Raw genomic sequence first — 18,373 nt, 5'->3', positions numbered from 1 at the left:
TTACGTTTTGCTTTTAGCTTTGGCTGTACATATGACTTTCACTGAATTACTGTGATGCTGCAGGAAACGTAAAAACCTGTCGGTTCTCGGGCAGCTTCGGAAGTCTGTTTACACCGCGGCGACATCACGGGTTGGAAACAGCAGGTGGCGGTAAAGAGCATCAGTCAGACAGGAAACGGCAGCAGCAGAAGAAGAAGACGTAGACACAGCGCCCCCTGGTGTCTGTTAGCTGTTGCTGAAATGACGATCAAATTGAATCAATGGAGGAGACAAAGTGGAAATAAAACATCCTTTCCATCCCCATTAAAGTGTCGCCAGGTAAGAACGACTCACCTGGAAACACTATGGCACGTTGACTGTGAAGGAGCCAACGTTAGTTTAGCACGCAGCTTTAAAAACAAGCGGAGCGGAGTTAGCAACAGTTGGCCTGGTAGCTGCCAGCTAATGCTAACGACAACCGTGTTTGTGTTAGCATGGGGAGCTAACGGTTAACAGCACGACGCTAATGTTTAGTTAGCTGGTTAACGGTAAGTGCGTGTTAACTTACAGTCCTAAAACCTCTACTTCAGTCTGTGTATAACTACACTTTAACTGACCAGAGCTAGCACCGACACCAGCCCTACTGGTTAGCTGCTGAATAACTGCTGACTGATGTTTATGGATCGTTAAGTAGTTAGTTGGATTATTCTGTCTGTCCCCCAATCTGAGTTAGCTTTGTGCTAAGCTAGGCTAGGCTGATATCATATGACTGTCAGTACAGCGGCTAAGGAGGATTTAAACTGTAGGAGTGGACATTTGAATTAGAGGCGACTTTATTTTATTTGGTGACATATTTCACTTTCGAGCTGAACTCAAACAACTGAACCACAGCCGGTATGTACTGTGGAGAAGAAGCAGTAGATAAAACCAAATTACAGAATCAAAGCAACAGTGTTCACGGAGACATGTAACGGGAATCATGTGATTATTGACTGATAGTGAGGAGGTTGTCACGATCAAAATAAGACACTAAACATCCGCAAAGAAGTGTAAGATTCGGAGTGACCTCAAAGTTCAGCAAAACCAGAACAAAGATATGTAAAGTCAATCACAGTGAGACTCAAAAGAGCCACAGCGCATCAAGGCAAACATGTGACTCTTTTTTAAAGTTTAGGCTAAAATAGCTCAGAGTGTTTTAGAGACTGATGATTAGACAGAATCACTGTGAACAGGAAACGGATCAAACATATGAGAGAGCATAAACACGACAGAAGTCATTTTAATGGAATTGAAATATTCACACTGGAGAGATGTCAGCACAGAAGATTAAAACGAAATTTAGAACAAACATCTGTTTATTCATCTGAATAAACAGATGCTCATTTTATAATTTGATCATGATTGATAATCATTATTTGATAATAAAGAAGCCAGTGAAGGCCAGCTGTTTTACATTCCTGTATCATGTGATCTGGACCAGATTGCCCCCCTCTGGTGATTGAGAAGATTCTGTAATCAGCTCAATAGGATTACAGCCTCATTTTATCAGTGGATGGATTTTCTTTTGGTGGGGGTTGATGAACTAACTTCCACAATTGCCTCTGACCCATTCATCAACATGATCAGACAGTCTGAGATAACAACAAACCCATGTGTGACCATGGTCACACACTGAACCAAACCAGTGAAGAAGTTACAAACTAGAATCAGAATATTTCCTCCTCAATGTGCTGTTTTCCTGCTTTTCTATAAATAAGTCATTTTCATCGTGTCGTTGTGTTTTTTTTTTCTCACAGCGCTCAGTCAACTCCCCGGCTGACCTATATAAAAGAAAGTCTCTTCTGTCTCCACACAGTTAAAATCTGTGATCAAGCTTCCAAATCCATCCAAGGTGGTGGAGAAATAAGTTTTCTTCAGTGCAGGTAAACTCCCCCCCACCCTCACCTATCTGACATCTCACCGCTCATCTGTTTCTGTAGGACGGTGGTGCCTCCCAGCGACAATGATGGAGGACACGGAGCCGGAACCTTCCCCCACACCCTCTGATCAGAATAGCCCCTCTGTCTCCATGTCCTCCTCCCCCTCCCTGTCCCTTCCCTCCACCCCATCCTCGTCCTGTGGCGCCCCCCAGGCTGTCACCCCTCCCTTGGGTGTGATCTGTGAGGGTGTAGGGGAGCTGAGTCTGGTGATCAACGCCGAAGTGGCCCAGAGGGCGTGTCAGGAGGTGCTGCAGAAGGTGAAGCTGCAGCAGGTGGAGGGTGATGACACCCACCTGCAGAACGGTCCGGGGCCAGAGTCTGAGACCCCCTCTGCTCTGGCATCCGCTATGAAACAGCCGAAGATCCGGGAGGAGGAGGACGATCCCGAGGGCTCAGCTCCCTGCTCGGTGAAAAGCGCCCGTCGGCGGCAGAGACACAATCCCTCTAAACAGTCATGGCTGCTCCGCCTGTTCGAGTCCAAGCTGTTTGACGTTTCCATGGCAATCTCTTACCTGCACAACTCGAAGGAGCCAGGCGTCCAGGCGTACATTGGGAACCGGCTGTTCAGCTTCCCCCACGAAGAGGTGGATTTCTACCTACCCCAGCTGCTCAACATGTACATTCACATGGATGAGGACGTCGGGGATGCCATCAAGCCATATGTGGTGGGTAGGAGACTAACTCAGTATGGAGTATTTGTTCATTTACAACGTTTGGGTGTGTTGTTGCTTATCCTTAAACATTGTTTTTTTAGGTGAGATAATCTTTATTTCACTCAGGAAAACTGGACCAATCAGGAACTGAAAGAAATAAAACATAATAAAAATACTAGTATAATCTGCCTGGCTAATGTTGGAGTGTAAGCTGTTGTTTAACCATGTGTGTTGTCTGCAGGTGCACCGCTGCAGACAGAGCATCTCCTTCAGTCTGCAGTGTGCCTGGCTGCTGGGAGCTTACTCCTCTGACATGCACATCTCCACCCAGCGTCACTCTCGAGGAACAAAACTCAGAAAACTAATCCTGTCTGATGAACTGAAACCTGCAGGCCCTCGAGCTCGCAGAGACCCTTTGACGCTGACACCTTTTTGTCCCGTAACATCCTCCACCTCTGGCCCCGGGCCTCTGGGAGGAGACCACGGCTTGTCTCCATCCAAACGAACACACCAACGCTCCAAATCAGACGCTACAGTCAGCATCAGTTTGAGCAGCAATCTGAAGAGAACAGCCAGTAACCCGAAGGTGGAGAGCAGTCAGGACGAGGTAACACAGCAGAGCCTCAATGTTAAACTGGGCTCAGGTTATTATTAAAGGATTGTTTTATCTGAGTTTATTTAAAAAGTGAGGGAAAATCAAATGACACAAGTCTTCACTTGATGCACATTTTCCATTTGTGCATAAATGTCCTGAGGGAAAGCAATAAGAAATTAACTGCACATACAGCCAGAGCACAGAGCCAGTGACCTCACAGTGTGAACGGTCTCAGGCTCTTGTAGATTAAGGCAGGTGACATTTACATCCAGAGGACACATAAAGCAGGAGTTGTTTCATGTAATGTCTCAAGAAGCTGTTAGAGCAGGTGCTGAAATCCATAAAAGAAAAAAACACATCCTTCCTGCAGGTCCAGAGGGACCAGAACCATATATTTAAGTTAAAGTTAACAGAGCTGCGGGAGCACACTGATCTTGAATCTAACTCTATGATCCCTAACCTCTGACCTCTAACCTCCAGGACAGCAGCTCCAGCTCGGACAGTCTGGAGTTTGAGACTGGTCCTGTAAGTTCACCAGCTTCCTGTTGTCTAGGGTGCATTATGGTAAATTAAGCCGTGCTGGATGCTTTGGTTTCTGGTTCTTGTTAAGTGTGGGGTGAAGTCCCAGACATTCTTCTTCCCAGACATTCAGTCCGTCTGTGGCCTCGCTCACAGTGGTTCTGTTTTTCTGTTGGATCCAATCAGATGTTGTTGTGGGTGATCATTTCTTTCTTTTGTGAAGATATGTTCAGGTCAGTGTATTTCCAGTCCAAACACTGTTCTCCACATTTACCAAACTTTATTCACTGTCGACTATTTCTTAGGGTCAGATCCTTAGTTTGCTTCTGGTTTCATTTTATACACTTCCATGATCTACATGGTGCCATAAATACTCTACATTCATCTACAATCGCCCTTTTCTAAAACATCATTGGTAGTGAAACATAAATGTTCAGACATAATGCTGGACACAGATGAGAAACGTTCTTTAGAAAATAATGACAAATAATAACTGGAACCTGTGATGTGTTTTCCTGTGATAATGTTTTAGCCTTTATTTCACCGTATTTTACTCTTTTCCCCATATCTTGTGTCAGACTACATTAAAATGAGTAATACACCAGCACAAGCTTAGGTTAATAAACAGAAAAAGAACTAGGAAAGAGTCTGTAGCACAGTATATAACTGCATCGTCAGCATTAATACAAATACAAAATGAATACACTCTGCAATTACACGAGTGTGTATAAAATACTTATGATACATAAAGTTTGGTGCTCTGGAGAAGAGATATTGACGATGTTGATGCAAGCTGATCATGCAGCAATGATCCTGTCGTCACGCTTCCTCTGACTTGGTGTGTGTGTCAGGTTTGAGACATAAAACGTTCACATTAAAAAACCCAGGTGTCTCCCAGGTAAAAGCTGACAGTGAGAGAAACAGCGTGAAATGTGGAGTGAAACCAATGAAAATAATAAATTCTACAGCGATCTTGGCCCTGAATCAGGACCACGAACACTGAGTGCACACTAAAACTATTTAAAATGTTTCTCAGCACAGACCTGACACACAAACCTTCACTTTTTTCTGTCTCTTTGAGGTCAAGGCAGAGATTTGATATCGTCTCTTTGTCTGTTCTTCAGCCAGTGCGTCTAGCTCCTCAGCGGGAGTTCATCAAGTCTCTGATGGGGATCGGGAAGCGTCTGGCCACGCTGCCCACCAAAGAGCAGAAAACCTCGCGGCTGATCTCAGAGCTGTCGTTGCTCAACCACAAACTGCCATCTCGGGTCTGGCTGCCCACCGCCGCCTTTGACCACCACGTGGTCCGAGTGCCGCACACACAGGCTGTAGTGTTAAACTCCAAAGACAAGGTGACTTCTCCACACAAACCTGTTTGTTTTGTTGAACTTTTCTGTTCACAATCTCCTCTGTACGACAGCACTGACACTATGAATGGGTTCAGTGTGAGAAATCCAATCAATCAATTTTCCTTAGTATCACAGTAAAACAGTGACAGTTGTCTGGACATCCATGATCCACAGGAGTTTATCACTGAGAACTTAGATGCTCGGTTATAATGTGATCAAATATCAACACAGGCTAAAACGTATAGCTCACAGCTAACTGCCTCGTCAATCAACAAAATTAAAGTAGAATTACCCTTTCCTCAGGCTCCTTATCTCATCTATGTGGAGGTTCTAGAGTGTGACAACTTTGAGACGTCCAGCGTTCCGATCCGGATCCCAGAGAACCGGATCAGGAGCACGCGCTCTGTGGAGAACCTGCCAGACTGCGGCATAACGGCAGAGCAGAGAGCCGGCAGCTTCTCCGTAGTCCCAAACTACGACAACGATGATGAGGCCTGGTCTGTGGACGACATTGGAGATCTGCAGGTGGAGGTGAGAGGAGCCCTGGGAGTTCTCTGACCAGAGATCGTGAGGGAAACGGAGCGGTCGGATTTTGGACCGATCCAATTTCACTCTGGTACCGCTCAGACCATGAGCCTGAAGCATGCCTAGAAAGTTGATTACCCAGGATGCTCTTTACCTAGGGCGGTCTTTTCAGTTGCAATTACATGCTGATTTTTCCTTTTTTTTAGTAGATCTGTAGATTTTTTTTATTTTTTTTTAGATTTGTGTATCGTACCTTAGTGTGTGTTTCTCACGTTAACGTTTTAGATTTTACGTAGTTGCATATGTAATAATGTGCGAAGCAGCTTGCAGCAGTCAACAGGTAAATGGTCTGCACTTATATAGCGCTTTTCTACCCAACTGGTACTCAAAGCGCTTTTATACTGCATCTCTTTCACCAATTCGCAAACACAAGCACACACAGACGGCAGAGCAGCTATGCAGCTGATCTGACTCACCGGGGTCAACTTGTGGTTAGGGTTACTTGGGGTTTTTAACCACTGAACCCCCCTCATGTCCTCGGTCTCAGACAGGAAGTGATGTCATCTGAATTTAATCCATTCCTGCATTTGTTATTGTTAATAATGCAAAATTAATTTAGGGTTTTTACATCACAAACTAAAATCTTACAAGTCCATAAACCCAGACCTCCACATTTTCATTCAGTAAAAGTGATGCTAAACTGAACCCTTGGTGATTATATTAGATTTTTACTTAGTAAGAAAAATACATGGACTATGTGTTACCACACCACACTACAGTACAGACGCTGACGCTTTGTTGGCCGACAGAAACACAGACATGTAAAATATAATGAAGACATTTTAGCAGTAAAAACTACATAAACCTTTGTTTGATTAAAATGTTATGTAAATATTATAATTCTATCTAATAATTCTAAGACACTGAATGTCTCCACATCTGTCCTGCAGCTCCCAGAAGTCCACACCAACAGCTGTGACAACATCAGTCAGTTCTCAGTGGACAGCATAACCAGCCTGGAGAGTAAGGAGCCCGTGTTCATCGCCGCTGGAGACATCAGGTTTGTACAGTACCGCATACAGTACGTGTACACATAGTGTGGTACACAGTAAAACCCAGCAGGTTCTTGGAGATATTTTCTTCCTGCAGGAGAATTCATACAGAACCATCGTGATAAAGACCAGGCTACATTATGACATGACTGTGTGATGTGTGATATCTTCATCTGTCAGGCGTCGACTGTCGGAGCAGCTCGCTCAGGCCCCCACCACTTTTAAACGGGACCCTGAGGACCCGTCGGCTGTGGCTCTGAAGGAGCCCTGGGAGGAGAAGGTCCGGTATGTGATGCTGCCTTCGTGGAAAATCTGAGTTTCTTTGATAAAAATCCACAGAACAGCGGACAAAAGTAGTTGTTTTTATCGTACATCAGTGTGTGTTTATCGTACATCAGTGTGTGTTTATCGTACATCAGCGTGTTTATCTCATGTTAACGCGCATTTCTCGTACATCAGTGTGTGTTTATTGTACATCAGTGTGTGTTTCTCGTACATCAGTGTGTGTTTATTGTACATCAGCGTGTTTATCGTACATCAGTGTGTGTTTATCGTACATCAGCGTGTTTATCTCACGTTAACGTGTTTTATCGTACATTAGCGTGTGTTTATCGTACATCAGTGTGTGTTTATCGTACAACAGCGTGTTTATCTCACGTTAACGCGTGTTTCTCGTACATCAGTGTGTGTTTCTCGTACATCAGTGTGTGTTTCTCGTACATCAGTGTGTGTTTCTCGTACATCAGTGTGTGTTTCTCGTACATCAGTGTGTGTTTCTCGTACATTAGCGTGTGTTTATCGTACATCAGTGTGTGTTTATCGTACAACAGCGTGTTTATCTCACGTTAACGCGTGTTTCTCGTACATCAGTGTGTGTTTATTGTACATCAGTGTGTGTTTATTGTACATCAGCGTGTGTTTATTGTACATCAGTTTGTGTTTATTGTACATCAGTGTGTGTTTCTCGTACATCAGTGTGTGTTTCTCGTACATCAGTGTGTGTTTATCGTACATCTGTGTGTTTTTATCGTACATCAGTGTGTGTTTATCTTACGTTAACGTGTGTATTTGTACCTTAGTGTGTGTTTCTCACGATAACGTGCGTTTATCGTACATCAGTGTGTTTATCTCACATTAATGTGTTTATCGTACCTCAGTGTGTGTTTATAGGACGTCTCTGTCTCCCCCTGCAGGAGGATCAGAGAGGGATCTCCTTACGGCCACCTTCCAAACTGGAGGCTGCTGTCTGTTATTGTTAAATGTGGAGACGACCTGAGGCAGGAGCTGCTCGCCTTCCAAGTGCTGCAGCAGCTTAAGGTAACGCTGTGACATCACAGACATCACATGACATTGTAACAAGTGGCCAGTGAAACTCGGTGAACCACCTGTGCTTTGCTTTACTCCTGCAGTCTATCTGGGAGCAGGAGCGCGTCCCCCTCTGGATAAAGCCTTACAAGATCCTGGTGCTGTCGTCGGACAGCGGGATGATCGAGCCTGTGGTTAACGCTGTGTCGCTCCACCAGGTGAAGAAGCAGAGCCAGCTGTCTCTGCTCGACTACTTCCTGCAGGAACACGGTGCTCCCACCACCGAGGCCTTCCTCTCCGCTCAGAGGAACTTTGTTCAGAGCTGCGCTGGTTACAGCCTCATCTGCTACCTGCTGCAGGTCAAAGACAGGTGAGGTGTGGACACCTGTCCCTCAAAGCTGGATTTCAAATCTTCAGAAACTGTCACAGTCATCGTTAGTCCAGTAATTGTGACCTGAAGTCTGGTTCTCTGTTCCATCAGGCACAATGGGAACATCCTGTTGGACGCCGACGGTCACATCATCCACATCGACTTTGGTTTCATCCTCTCCAGCTCACCCAAGAACCTCGGCTTCGAAACCTCCGCATTCAAACTCACCAGCGAGTTTGTAGATGTGAGTTTATCTGCTGAGCGCTTAGTGTTGAAGGTTCCAGAGTATTTTAGGTGATTGTTGTGGTAACTGTGGAGGGTTCTGTTGTGATTAGAGAATCTGAAGCAGGAAGTTCTAATGGTTCCTCTTTTTGTGTGTGTGTGTGTGTGTGTGTGTGTGTGTGTGTGTGTGCGTCAGGTGATGGGCGGCCCAGACGGAGACATGTTCAACTACTATAAGATGCTGATGCTTCAGGGTCTGATCGCAGCCAGGAAACACATGGACCGGGTCCTGCAGATAGTGGAGATCATGCAGCAAGGTAAACACACAGAGACAGAGAGACAGGCAGACGGAGAGAGAGACAGGCAGACGGAGAGAGACAGGCAGACGGAGAGAGAGACAGGCAGACGGAGAGAGACAGGCAGACGGAGAGAGAGACAGGGAGACGGAGAGAGAGACAGGCAGACGGAGAGAGACAGGCAGACGGAGAGAGAGACAGGGAGACGGAGAGAGAGACAGGCAGACGGAGAGAGAGACAGGGAGACGGAGAGAGAGACAGGGAGACGGAGAGAGAGACAGGCAGACGGAGAGAGAGACAGGCAGACGGAGAGAGAGACAGGCAGACGGAGAGACAGGCAGGCAGACGGAGAGAGAGACACAGGCAGACGGAGAGAGAGACACAGGCAGACGGAGAGAGAGACAGGCAGACGGAGAGAGAGGCAGACGGAGAGAGAGACAGGCAGACGGAGAGAGAGGCAGACGGAGAGAGAGACAGGCAGACGGAGAGAGACAGGCAGACGGAGAGAGAGACAGGGAGACGGAGAGAGAGACAGGCAGACGGAGAGAGACAGGCAGACGGAGAGAGAGACAGGGAGACGGAGAGAGAGACAGGCAGACGGAGAGAGAGACAGGGAGACGGAGAGAGAGACAGGGAGACGGAGAGAGAGACAGGCAGACGGAGAGAGAGACAGGCAGACGGAGAGACAGGCAGGCAGACGGAGAGAGAGACACAGGCAGACGGAGAGAGAGACAGGCAGACGGAGAGAGAGGCAGACGGAGAGAGAGACAGGCAGACGGAGAGAGAGACAGAGAGACAGAGAGGGAGAGAGAGACAACTCATCATAGTTAATATCTCATCCCCCCCCTCCCTCTGACCCCCCCCTCTCCCTCTGACTCCTTCTCTCTCCCTCTGACCCCCCCCTCTCCCTCTGACTCCTTCTCTCTCCATCTGACCCCCCCTCCCTCTGACCCCCCCTCTCCCTCTGACCCCCCCTCTCTCCCTCTGACCCCCCCCTCTCCCTCTGACTCCTTCTCTCTCCATCTGACCCCCCCCCCCTCCCTCTGACTCCTTCTCTCTCCATCTGACCCCCCCCCTCCCTCTGACTCCTTCTCTCTCCATCTGACCCCCCCTCTCCCTCTGACTCCTTCTCTCTCCCTCTGACCCCCCCTCTCCCTCTGACCCCCCCTCTCTCCATCTGACCCCCCCTCCCTCTGACTCCTTCTCTCTCCATCTGACCCCCCCTCCCTCTGACTCCTTCTCTCTCCCTCTGACTCCTTCTCTCTCCCTCTGACCCCCCCCCCTCCCTCTGACTCCTTCTCTCTCCCTCTGACTCCTTCTCTCTCCCTCTGACTCCTTCTCTCTCCATCTGACCCCCCCTCCCTCTGACTCCTTCTCTCTCCATCTGACCCCCCTCCCTCTGACTCCTTCTCTCTCCCTCTGACTCCTTCTCTCTCCATCTGACTCCTTCTCTCTCCATCTGACCCCCCCCTCCCTCTGACTCCTTCTCTCTCCCTCTGACTCCTTCTCTCTCCATCTGACCCCCCCTCCCTCTGACTCCTTCTCTCTCCCTCTGACTCCTTCTCTCTCCCTCTGACTCCTTCTCTCTCCCTCTGACCCCTCCCCTCCTCTCCCTCTGACCCCTCCCCCCCTCTCCCTCTGACTCCTTCTCTCTCCCTCTGACCCCCCCCTCTCCCTCTGACTCCTTCTCTCTCCCTCTGCCCCCCCCCTCTCCCTCTGACTCCTTCTCTCTCCCTCTGACTCCTTCTCTCTCCCTCTGACCCCCCCCTCCCTCTGACTCCTTCTCTCTCCCTCTGACTCCTTCTCTCTCCCTCTGCCCCGCCCCTCTCCCTCTGACTCCTTCTCTCTCCCTCTGACTCCTTCTCTCTCCCTCTGACTCCTTCTCTCTCCATCTGACCCCCCCTCCCTCTGACTCCTTCTCTCTCCATCTGACCCCCCCTCCCTCTGACTCCTTCTCTCTCCCTCTGACTCCTTCTCTCTCCCTCTGACTCCTTCTCTCTCCCTCTGACTCCTTCTCTCTCCCTCTGACTCCTTCTCTCTCCATCTGACCCCCCCTCCCTCTGACTCCTTCTCTCTCCATCTGACCCCCCCTCCCTCTGACTCCTTCTCTCTCCATCTGACCCCCCCTCCCTCTGACTCCTTCTCTCTCCCTCTGACTCCTTCTCTCTCCATCTGACCCCCCCTCCCTCTGACTCCTTCTCTCTCCCTCTGACTCCTTCTCTCTCCCTCTGACTCCTTCTCTCTCCCTCTGACTCCTTCTCTCTCCCTCTGACCCCTCCCCTCCTCTCCCTCTGACTCCTTCTCTCTCCCTCTGACCCCTCCCCTCCTCTCCCTCTGACTCCTTCTCTCTCCCTCTGACCCCTCCCCTCCTCTCCCTCTGACTCCTTCTCTCTCCCTCTGACTCCTTCTCTCTCCCTCTGACTCCTTCTCTCTCCCTCTGACTCCTTCTCTCTCCCTCTGACTCCTTCTCTCTCCCTCTGACCCCTCCCCTCCTCTCCCTCTGACTCCTTCTCTCTCCCTCTGACCCCTCCCCTCCTCTCCCTCTGACTCCTTCTCTCTCCCTCTGACCCCCCCCTCCCTCTGACTCCTTCTCTCTCCCTCTGACTCCTTCTCTCTCCCTCTGACTCCTTCTCTCTCCCTCTGACTCCTTCTCTCTCCCTCTGACTCCTTCTCTCTCCCTCTGACCCCTCCCCTCCTCTCCCTCTGACTCCTTCTCTCTCCCTCTGACTCCTTCTCTCTCCCTCTGACCCCTCCCCTCCTCTCCCTCTGACTCCTTCTCTCTCCCTCTGACTCCTTCTCTCTCCCTCTGACCCCTCCCCTCCTCTCCCTCTGACTCCTTCTCTTTTCCTCTGACTCCTTCTCTCTCCCTCTGACTCCTTCTCTCTCCCTCTGACTCCTTCTCTCTCCCTCTGACTCCTTCTTTCTCCCTCTGACTCCTTCTCTCTCCCTCTGACCCCTCCCCTCCTCTCCCTCTGACTCCTTCTCTCTCCCTCTGACTCCTTCTCTCTTCCTCTGACTCCTTCTCTCTCCCTCTGACTCCTTCTCTCTCCCTCTGACTCCTTCTCTCTCCCTCTGACCCCTCCCCTCCTCTCCCTCTGACTCCTTCTCTCTCCCTCTGACTCCTTCTCTCTCCCTCTGACTCCTTCTCTCTCCCTCTGACTCCTTCTCTCTCCCTCTGACTCCTTCTCTCTCCCTCTGACTCCTTCTCTCTCCCTCTGACTCCTTCTCTCTCCCTCTGACCCCTCCCCTCCTCTCCCTCTGACTCCTTCTCTCTCCCTCTGACTCCTTCTCTCTCCCTCTGACTCCTTCTCTCTCCCTCTGACTCCTTCTCTCTCCCTCTGACTCCTTCTCTCTCCATCTGACCCCCCCCCCAGGCTCCCAGCTGCCCTGTTTCCATGGCTCCAGCACCATGCGAGCTCTGAAGGAGCGTTTCCACATGAGTCTGACGGAGGAGCAGCTGCAGCTGCTGGTCGATCAGCTGGTGGACGGGTCCATGAGGTCTCTGACCACCAAACTGTACGACGGCTTCCAGTACCTCACCAACGGCATCATGTGACCTGAAGTGGACTTCGGAGGCCGCGACCCTGCTCTGTCAGAGTTTCTTTTCTGTTTGTTTGTTTTTTCCTCGTGTGGCTGCTCTGCCGGACTCTCAGCCAATCACAGAGCAGCACTTTTAGATGTGGACAGTTTTACAGGTGGAAACAGGAACTGGACTGGACTGGACTGGACTCAGGAGCAAGAGGAGGAGAACCACTCTGTCTCTATAAAGGACCATTCCGCTGTTTTTCATGTTTTAGCCCTTTAACCTAGTGTAGAACCTGTTTGGATTCTGACCCATTAAAACCAACCAGTGTGGACCTGGTTTCTTCTTCATCTTGTGGTTTTACTTTCACACTTGAAAAGAATAAAGTTAAAGTGTTCAGACAGCAGTTTTACACTTGAACAGTGAAAAGTGTTTGATGCAGCATTAAAGACTCACTGAGCTGATTTTACTTAAAGCGGAACAGAGAACCTCACTGAAGGAACCTTACATGGATGAGAAGTGAGAAAACTATCAATGGGTAGCTCACCTGCATCAGACGGTGACACTGGTGGTGTGTGTTTAGGATTTAGTCTTTTTTATTAGGCAACTGCAGAGAGGAAATGTGGGAAGATGGAGAAGGTGGAGGTGAGTCAAAAACACCGCGTGTGTAACGAGTAGAGATTATATACTCACTGCGAAGTCGTCAAAGAACTCTCCACTCCACTTAACCAGTTGAGGCAGACGGCCGCCCACCCTGAGCCTGGTTCTGCTGGAGTTTTTCCTCTCCACTGTCCTGGTGCTGCTCAGTGGGGTTGTTGGGTTTTCTATATCGTTCTGTAAACAGTTCTACTGAAGAAATAAAGGGAACACATCGTAGATCTCAATGAATGAAATATTCCAGTTGAAAATCTTTATTCATTACACAGTGGAATGTGTTGAGAACAAAATAACATAAGAGCAATACATGGAAATGAAAATCATTATCGCAGGGAGGTCGGGATTCAGAATCATACTCAAAAAGGAAAAAGTCAGATCACTGGCTTGAGATGACACTGCTGGTGAGATGACAGATGTTCTCCTGAGGGATCTCCTCCCAGACCTGAATCAGGGCATCAGTCAACTCCTGGACAGTCTGGTACGACATGGCGTCCTGGATGGAATGAGACATGATGTCCCAGAGGTGCTCGATTGCGTTCAGATCTGGGGAAGGGGCGGGTCAGTCCATAGCATCAATGCCTTCATCATGCAGGAGCCACATGAGGCCTAGCATTGTCATGCATCAGAAGGAACCCAGGGCACACTGCACCAGCATATGGTCTTACACTGGGTCTGAGGTTCTCATGCTGGTACCTAAAAGGAGCAGATAGCTGTCCTGCTGCTGGGTTGTTGTCCCCGTGGGGCCCCCTCCACGTCTTCTGGTGTACAGGCCTGTTTCCTGGTATCTCCTCCATGCTCTTGACACTGTGCACTTTGATGTGCCATCCTGGATGATGCTGGTGTTGCTTCCTAACTGGACATGTAGATATCCCAGAAATGGGATGGACTTGGACTCACAGTGGAATGATGATGTGTTCTCTTTGTTATTATAGCAGTGTATTGTGTAAGGTCTGTAACCTTAAACACTGTCAAGTGCCTTCAGATGACTTCTGTTGTGATGTGGCGCTAAACAAATAAAACTGAATTGAATTGAATTGAAACTGAAAGTCAGAGGTTGTGCAGGTGTCACAGATGATGAGACAGTGGCTCCGTTAACGGCGTTTTACACAATGATAACATCCAGGATGATACAGAGAGACAGAAACGCAGCAGGTGTTTTATATGTTTTAAAGCCTGTGAGCATCATAAGTAGCTGCACTGAGTGATGAACTGTTCCCCTGTCCAGACAGCAGCAGGTGGATCAGGTGGAACAGGGGTATGTAGCGATGGTCTCCTGGTTCCTGACTGTGGAGGTGAACTCCAGTTTAGTTCAATCAGGAAATTAAATTAAAAAACAAAACAATGGAACATAAAATCAGAGAGTAGACTTTTATTTTTATTTTTTCACTTTTTAACAGAAGAAATCCTCAGCAGTAAAGTTTGCTGTGATCCTGCGCTCTGACAGCAGGGGGCAGCAGCCCTCCGCCGACACATCTTTAGAACCACATTACCCAGAGTTCCCTGGGACAAGGAGGAGGCGGGGCTTCACCTGCCCACACCTGCAGAGAGTTGAGAGACTGAAGACAGAAGGACGAAAAACAGGGAGAAGTTAAAGTGAGACAAACATGTCGGGATCTACTCAATCAGCGTAAGTCCACCGAACTGAACCGATCTGATCCGGACCGACCTGATCCTGACTCAGTCCGAGTTCACCTGGATCTACCTGAGACTGAAGAATTCTCAAGTTTTACCTGAAGCAGGAAGTGGTAGCAGGAGGAGCAGACATGGTGAGTTCCTTTAGTGCGTTTTCATTAAACCTGAAAACAAGGGGAAATATCTCCTGGTCCTGGTCCTGGTCCAGGTCTTGGTCCTGGTCCAGGTCCTGGTCCAGTTTTACAGGAACAGGTCTGTGATCAGATCAGTGTTTGTTTGAAATAAAAACTTCCTGATCACAGAGATTGACTTTCAAAAGAAAATTAAATGAAATATCTGAAAAATAAAATAATCCAAAGTAAAAATTAAAAGTTTAGTGAAATAAAGAATCGATTCATTTTTAACTAGTTTAAATAAAAAGAAAAGAAATATTAATTAAAAAAATACTGTTACCATCTGTTACCATGGAAGCAGATGTTCAATCTGTGGCCCCGGGTCCCTCAGCGGGTCTCAGATAGAAACATCAGAGTCCAGTTTCACAGGTGGCTACTGTACAGTGTGTGTGTGTGTGTGTGTGTGTGTGTGTGTGTGTGTTTGTGTGTGGGGTGTGGGGGGTTGGAGGGGGGGGGGGGGGTGGGGGGCAGTGTCACAGACGCTGATGTTAGTTTAGGTTGTTGTCATCATGCTGCTACTATCATTATTATTATTATTATTAGTAGTAGTAGTAGTAGTAGTAGTTGTAGTAGTTTTAGTAGTAGTAGTAGTAGTAGTAGTAGTAGTAGTAGTAGTGGTAGTAGTAGTAGTAGTAGTAGTAGTAGTAGTGGTAGTGGTAGTGGTAGTAGTGGTGGTAGGAATATTTTGTGCCATCTTTTGATCCACAGGTAACCCTGGTATGAACACAGCTGCACACACATGTTGACACAGTCCATTCCATAGATCCTCATCCCACCTAAAAACTCCCTATGTCCTCACAAGAATAGTAGATGGACAAAATCAGTCCAAACAAGGAAGTATACACACACACACACACACACCCTGAAGCAGGCAGCGTCCTGCAGCTCAACATGTTGAGGCGAATATGTGGTCTCAACACAGGACAGAGGAATGCTGGGAATTCAGGAGGGAGACACACACAGTAACACAGTAAAACACACACACACACACACACAGTAACACAGTAAAACACACACACAGTAACACAGTAACACGCAGAAACACACACACACACACACACAGTAACACAGTAAGACACACAGTAACACAGTAACACACACAGTAACACAGTAACACACACAGTAATACAGTAACACAATAACACACACAGTAACACACACAGTAATACAGTAACACAGTAAGACACACAGTAACACAGTAAGACACACAGTAACACAGTAACACACACAGTAACACAGTAAGACACACAGTAACACAGTAAGACACACACAGTAACACAGTAACACAGTAAGACACACAGTAACACAGTAACACACACAGTAATACAGTAACACAATAACACACACAGTAACACACACAGTAATACAGTAACACAGTAAGACACACAGTAAACACAGTAAGACACACAGTAACACAGTAACACACACAGTAACACAGTAACACACACAGTAACACAGTAACACACACAGTAACACAGTAACACACACAGTAATACAGTAAGACACACAGTAACACAGTAAGACACACAGTAACACAGTAAGACACACAGTAACACAGTAAGACACACAGTAACACAGTAAGACACACAGTAACACAGTAACACACACAGTAACACACACAGTAACACAGTAACACAGTAACACACACAGTAACACAGTAACACACACAGTAACACAGTAACACAGTAACACACACAGTAACACAGTAAGACACACAGTAACACAGTAACACAGTAAGACACACACAGTAACACAGTAACACACACAGTAACACAGTAACACAGTAACACACACAGTAATACAGTAACACACACAGTAACACAGTAACACAGTAACACACACAGTAACACAGTAAGACACACAGTAACACAGTAACACACACAGTAACACAGTAAGACACACAGTAACACAGTAACACACACAGTAACACACACAGTAACACAGTAACACAGTAACACACACAGTAACACAGTAACACAGTAACACACACAGTAACACAGTAAGACACACACAGTAACACAGTAACACACACAGTAACACACACAGTAACACAGTAAGACACACAGTAACACAGTAAGACACACAGTAACACAGTAACACACACAGTAACACAGTAACACACACAGTAATACAGTAAGACACACAGTAACACAGTAAGACACACAGTAACACAGTAAGACACACAGTAACACAGTAAGACACACAGTAACACAGTAAGACACACAGTAACACAGTAAGACACACAGTAACACAGTAACACACACAGTAACACAGTAAGACACACAGTAACACAGTAACACACACAGTAATACAGTAACACAGTAACACACACAGTAACACAGTAACACACAGTAACACAGTAACACACACAGTAACACAGTAACACACACAGTAACACAGTAACACACACAGTAACACAGTAACACAGTAAGACACACACAGTAACAGTAAGACACACAGTAACACAGTAAGACACACAGTAACACAGTAAGACACACAGTAACACAGTAAGACACACACAGTAACACAGTAAGACACAGAAACACAGTTACACACACAGTAACACACACAGTTACACACACAGTAACACACGCAGTAACACACACAGAAACACCGTAACACAGTAACACAGTAAGACACACACAGTAACACAGTAAGACACAGAAACACAGTTACACACACAGTAACACACACAGTTACACACACAGTAACACACGCAGTAACACACACAGAAACACCGTAACACAGTAACACAGTAAGACACACACAGTAACACAGTAAGACACACACAGTAACACAGTAAGACACACACAGTAACACAGTAAGACACACAGTAACACAGTAAGACACACAGTAACACAGTAAGACACACAGTAACACAGTAAGACACAGAAACACAGTTACACACACAGTAACACACACAGTAACACACACAGAAACACCGTAACACAGTAACACAGTAAGACACACACAGTAACACAGTAAGACACACACAGTAACACAGTAAGACACACACAGTAACACAGTAAGACACACACAGTAACACAGTAAGACACACACAGTAATACAGTAAGACACACACAGTAACACAGTAAGACACACAGTAACACAGTAAGACACACAGTAACACAGTAAGACACACACACAGTAAGACACACAGTAACACAGTAAGACACCCAGTAACACAGTAACACACACAGTAACACAGTTACACACACAGTAACACACAGAGAAACACAGTAAGACACACAGTAACACAGTAAGACACACAGTAACACAGTAAGACACCCAGTAAGACACACACAGTAACACAGTAAGACACACACAGTAACACAGTAAGACACAGAAACACAGTTACACACACAGTAACACACACAGTTACACACACAGTAACACACACAGTAACACACACAGAAACACCGTAACACAGTAACACAGTAAGACACAGAGTAACACAGTAACACAGTAAGACACACACAGTAACACAGTAAGACACACACAGTAACACAGTAAGACACACACAGTAACACAGTAAGACACAGTA

The 18,373-nt window shown here is 47.1% G+C and overlaps 2 protein-coding genes across 6 annotated transcripts in view; both read left to right on the top strand.

Annotated features, from left to right (window-relative positions):
• Window positions 1-99: 99 nt before the first annotated feature.
• On the top strand, window positions 100-12,770 carry pi4kb (phosphatidylinositol 4-kinase, catalytic, beta). Of its 4 annotated transcripts, XM_026373076.1 has the most exons (14): window positions 101-318; window positions 1,776-1,870; window positions 1,959-2,623; window positions 2,853-3,218; window positions 3,687-3,731; window positions 4,850-5,077; window positions 5,378-5,605; window positions 6,550-6,659; window positions 6,832-6,936; window positions 7,845-7,968; window positions 8,061-8,326; window positions 8,438-8,570; window positions 8,745-8,865; window positions 12,219-12,770. In XM_026373076.1, the coding sequence occupies exons 3-14, from the start codon at window positions 1,982-1,984 to the stop codon at window positions 12,398-12,400; spliced, it is 2,550 nt and encodes an 849-aa protein (XP_026228861.1). In that variant the 5' UTR covers window positions 101-318; window positions 1,776-1,870; window positions 1,959-1,981; the 3' UTR covers window positions 12,401-12,770. The 4 variants fall into 4 exon arrangements, with proteins under 4 accessions (XP_026228862.1, XP_026228861.1, XP_026228860.1 ...); XM_026373077.1 differs by lacking the exon at window positions 1,776-1,870 and having other exon boundaries at window positions 100-318; window positions 5,402-5,605; XM_026373075.1 differs by lacking the exon at window positions 1,776-1,870 and having other exon boundaries at window positions 105-318.
• A 1,772-nt stretch (window positions 12,771-14,542) lies between these two features.
• Window positions 14,543-18,373, top strand: part of myo1eb (myosin IEb) — a 27,515-nt gene continuing 23,684 nt past the window's right edge. For both annotated transcript variants that reach the window (XM_026373073.1, XM_026373074.1), the window contains exon 1: window positions 14,543-14,790. In XM_026373073.1, the coding sequence (XP_026228858.1) occupies window positions 14,788-14,790 (3 nt within the window). In that variant the 5' untranslated portion in view covers window positions 14,543-14,787. The remainder of the gene's footprint in view (window positions 14,791-18,373) is intronic.

The sequence above is a fragment of the Anabas testudineus genome, chromosome 16 (assembly GCF_900324465.2).
Source record: "Anabas testudineus chromosome 16, fAnaTes1.2, whole genome shotgun sequence".
Taxonomy (NCBI): domain Eukaryota; kingdom Metazoa; phylum Chordata; class Actinopteri; order Anabantiformes; family Anabantidae; genus Anabas; species Anabas testudineus.
The sequence above is the reverse complement of the archived record's forward strand: the minus strand, read 5'-3'. Positions and strand labels throughout refer to the sequence as shown.

Coding starts and splice junctions, on each gene's coding strand:
- pi4kb (XM_026373076.1), top strand. CDS start 1,982: ATGATGGAGGACACGGAGCCGGAACCTTCCCCCACACCCTCTGATCAG. Junction 3,732..4,849: donor TGGAGTTTGAGACTGGTCCT/GTAAGTTCACCA, acceptor TCTGTTCTTCAG/CCAGTGCGTCTAGCTCCTCA. Junction 5,606..6,549: donor TTGGAGATCTGCAGGTGGAG/GTGAGAGGAGCC, acceptor TCTGTCCTGCAG/CTCCCAGAAGTCCACACCAA.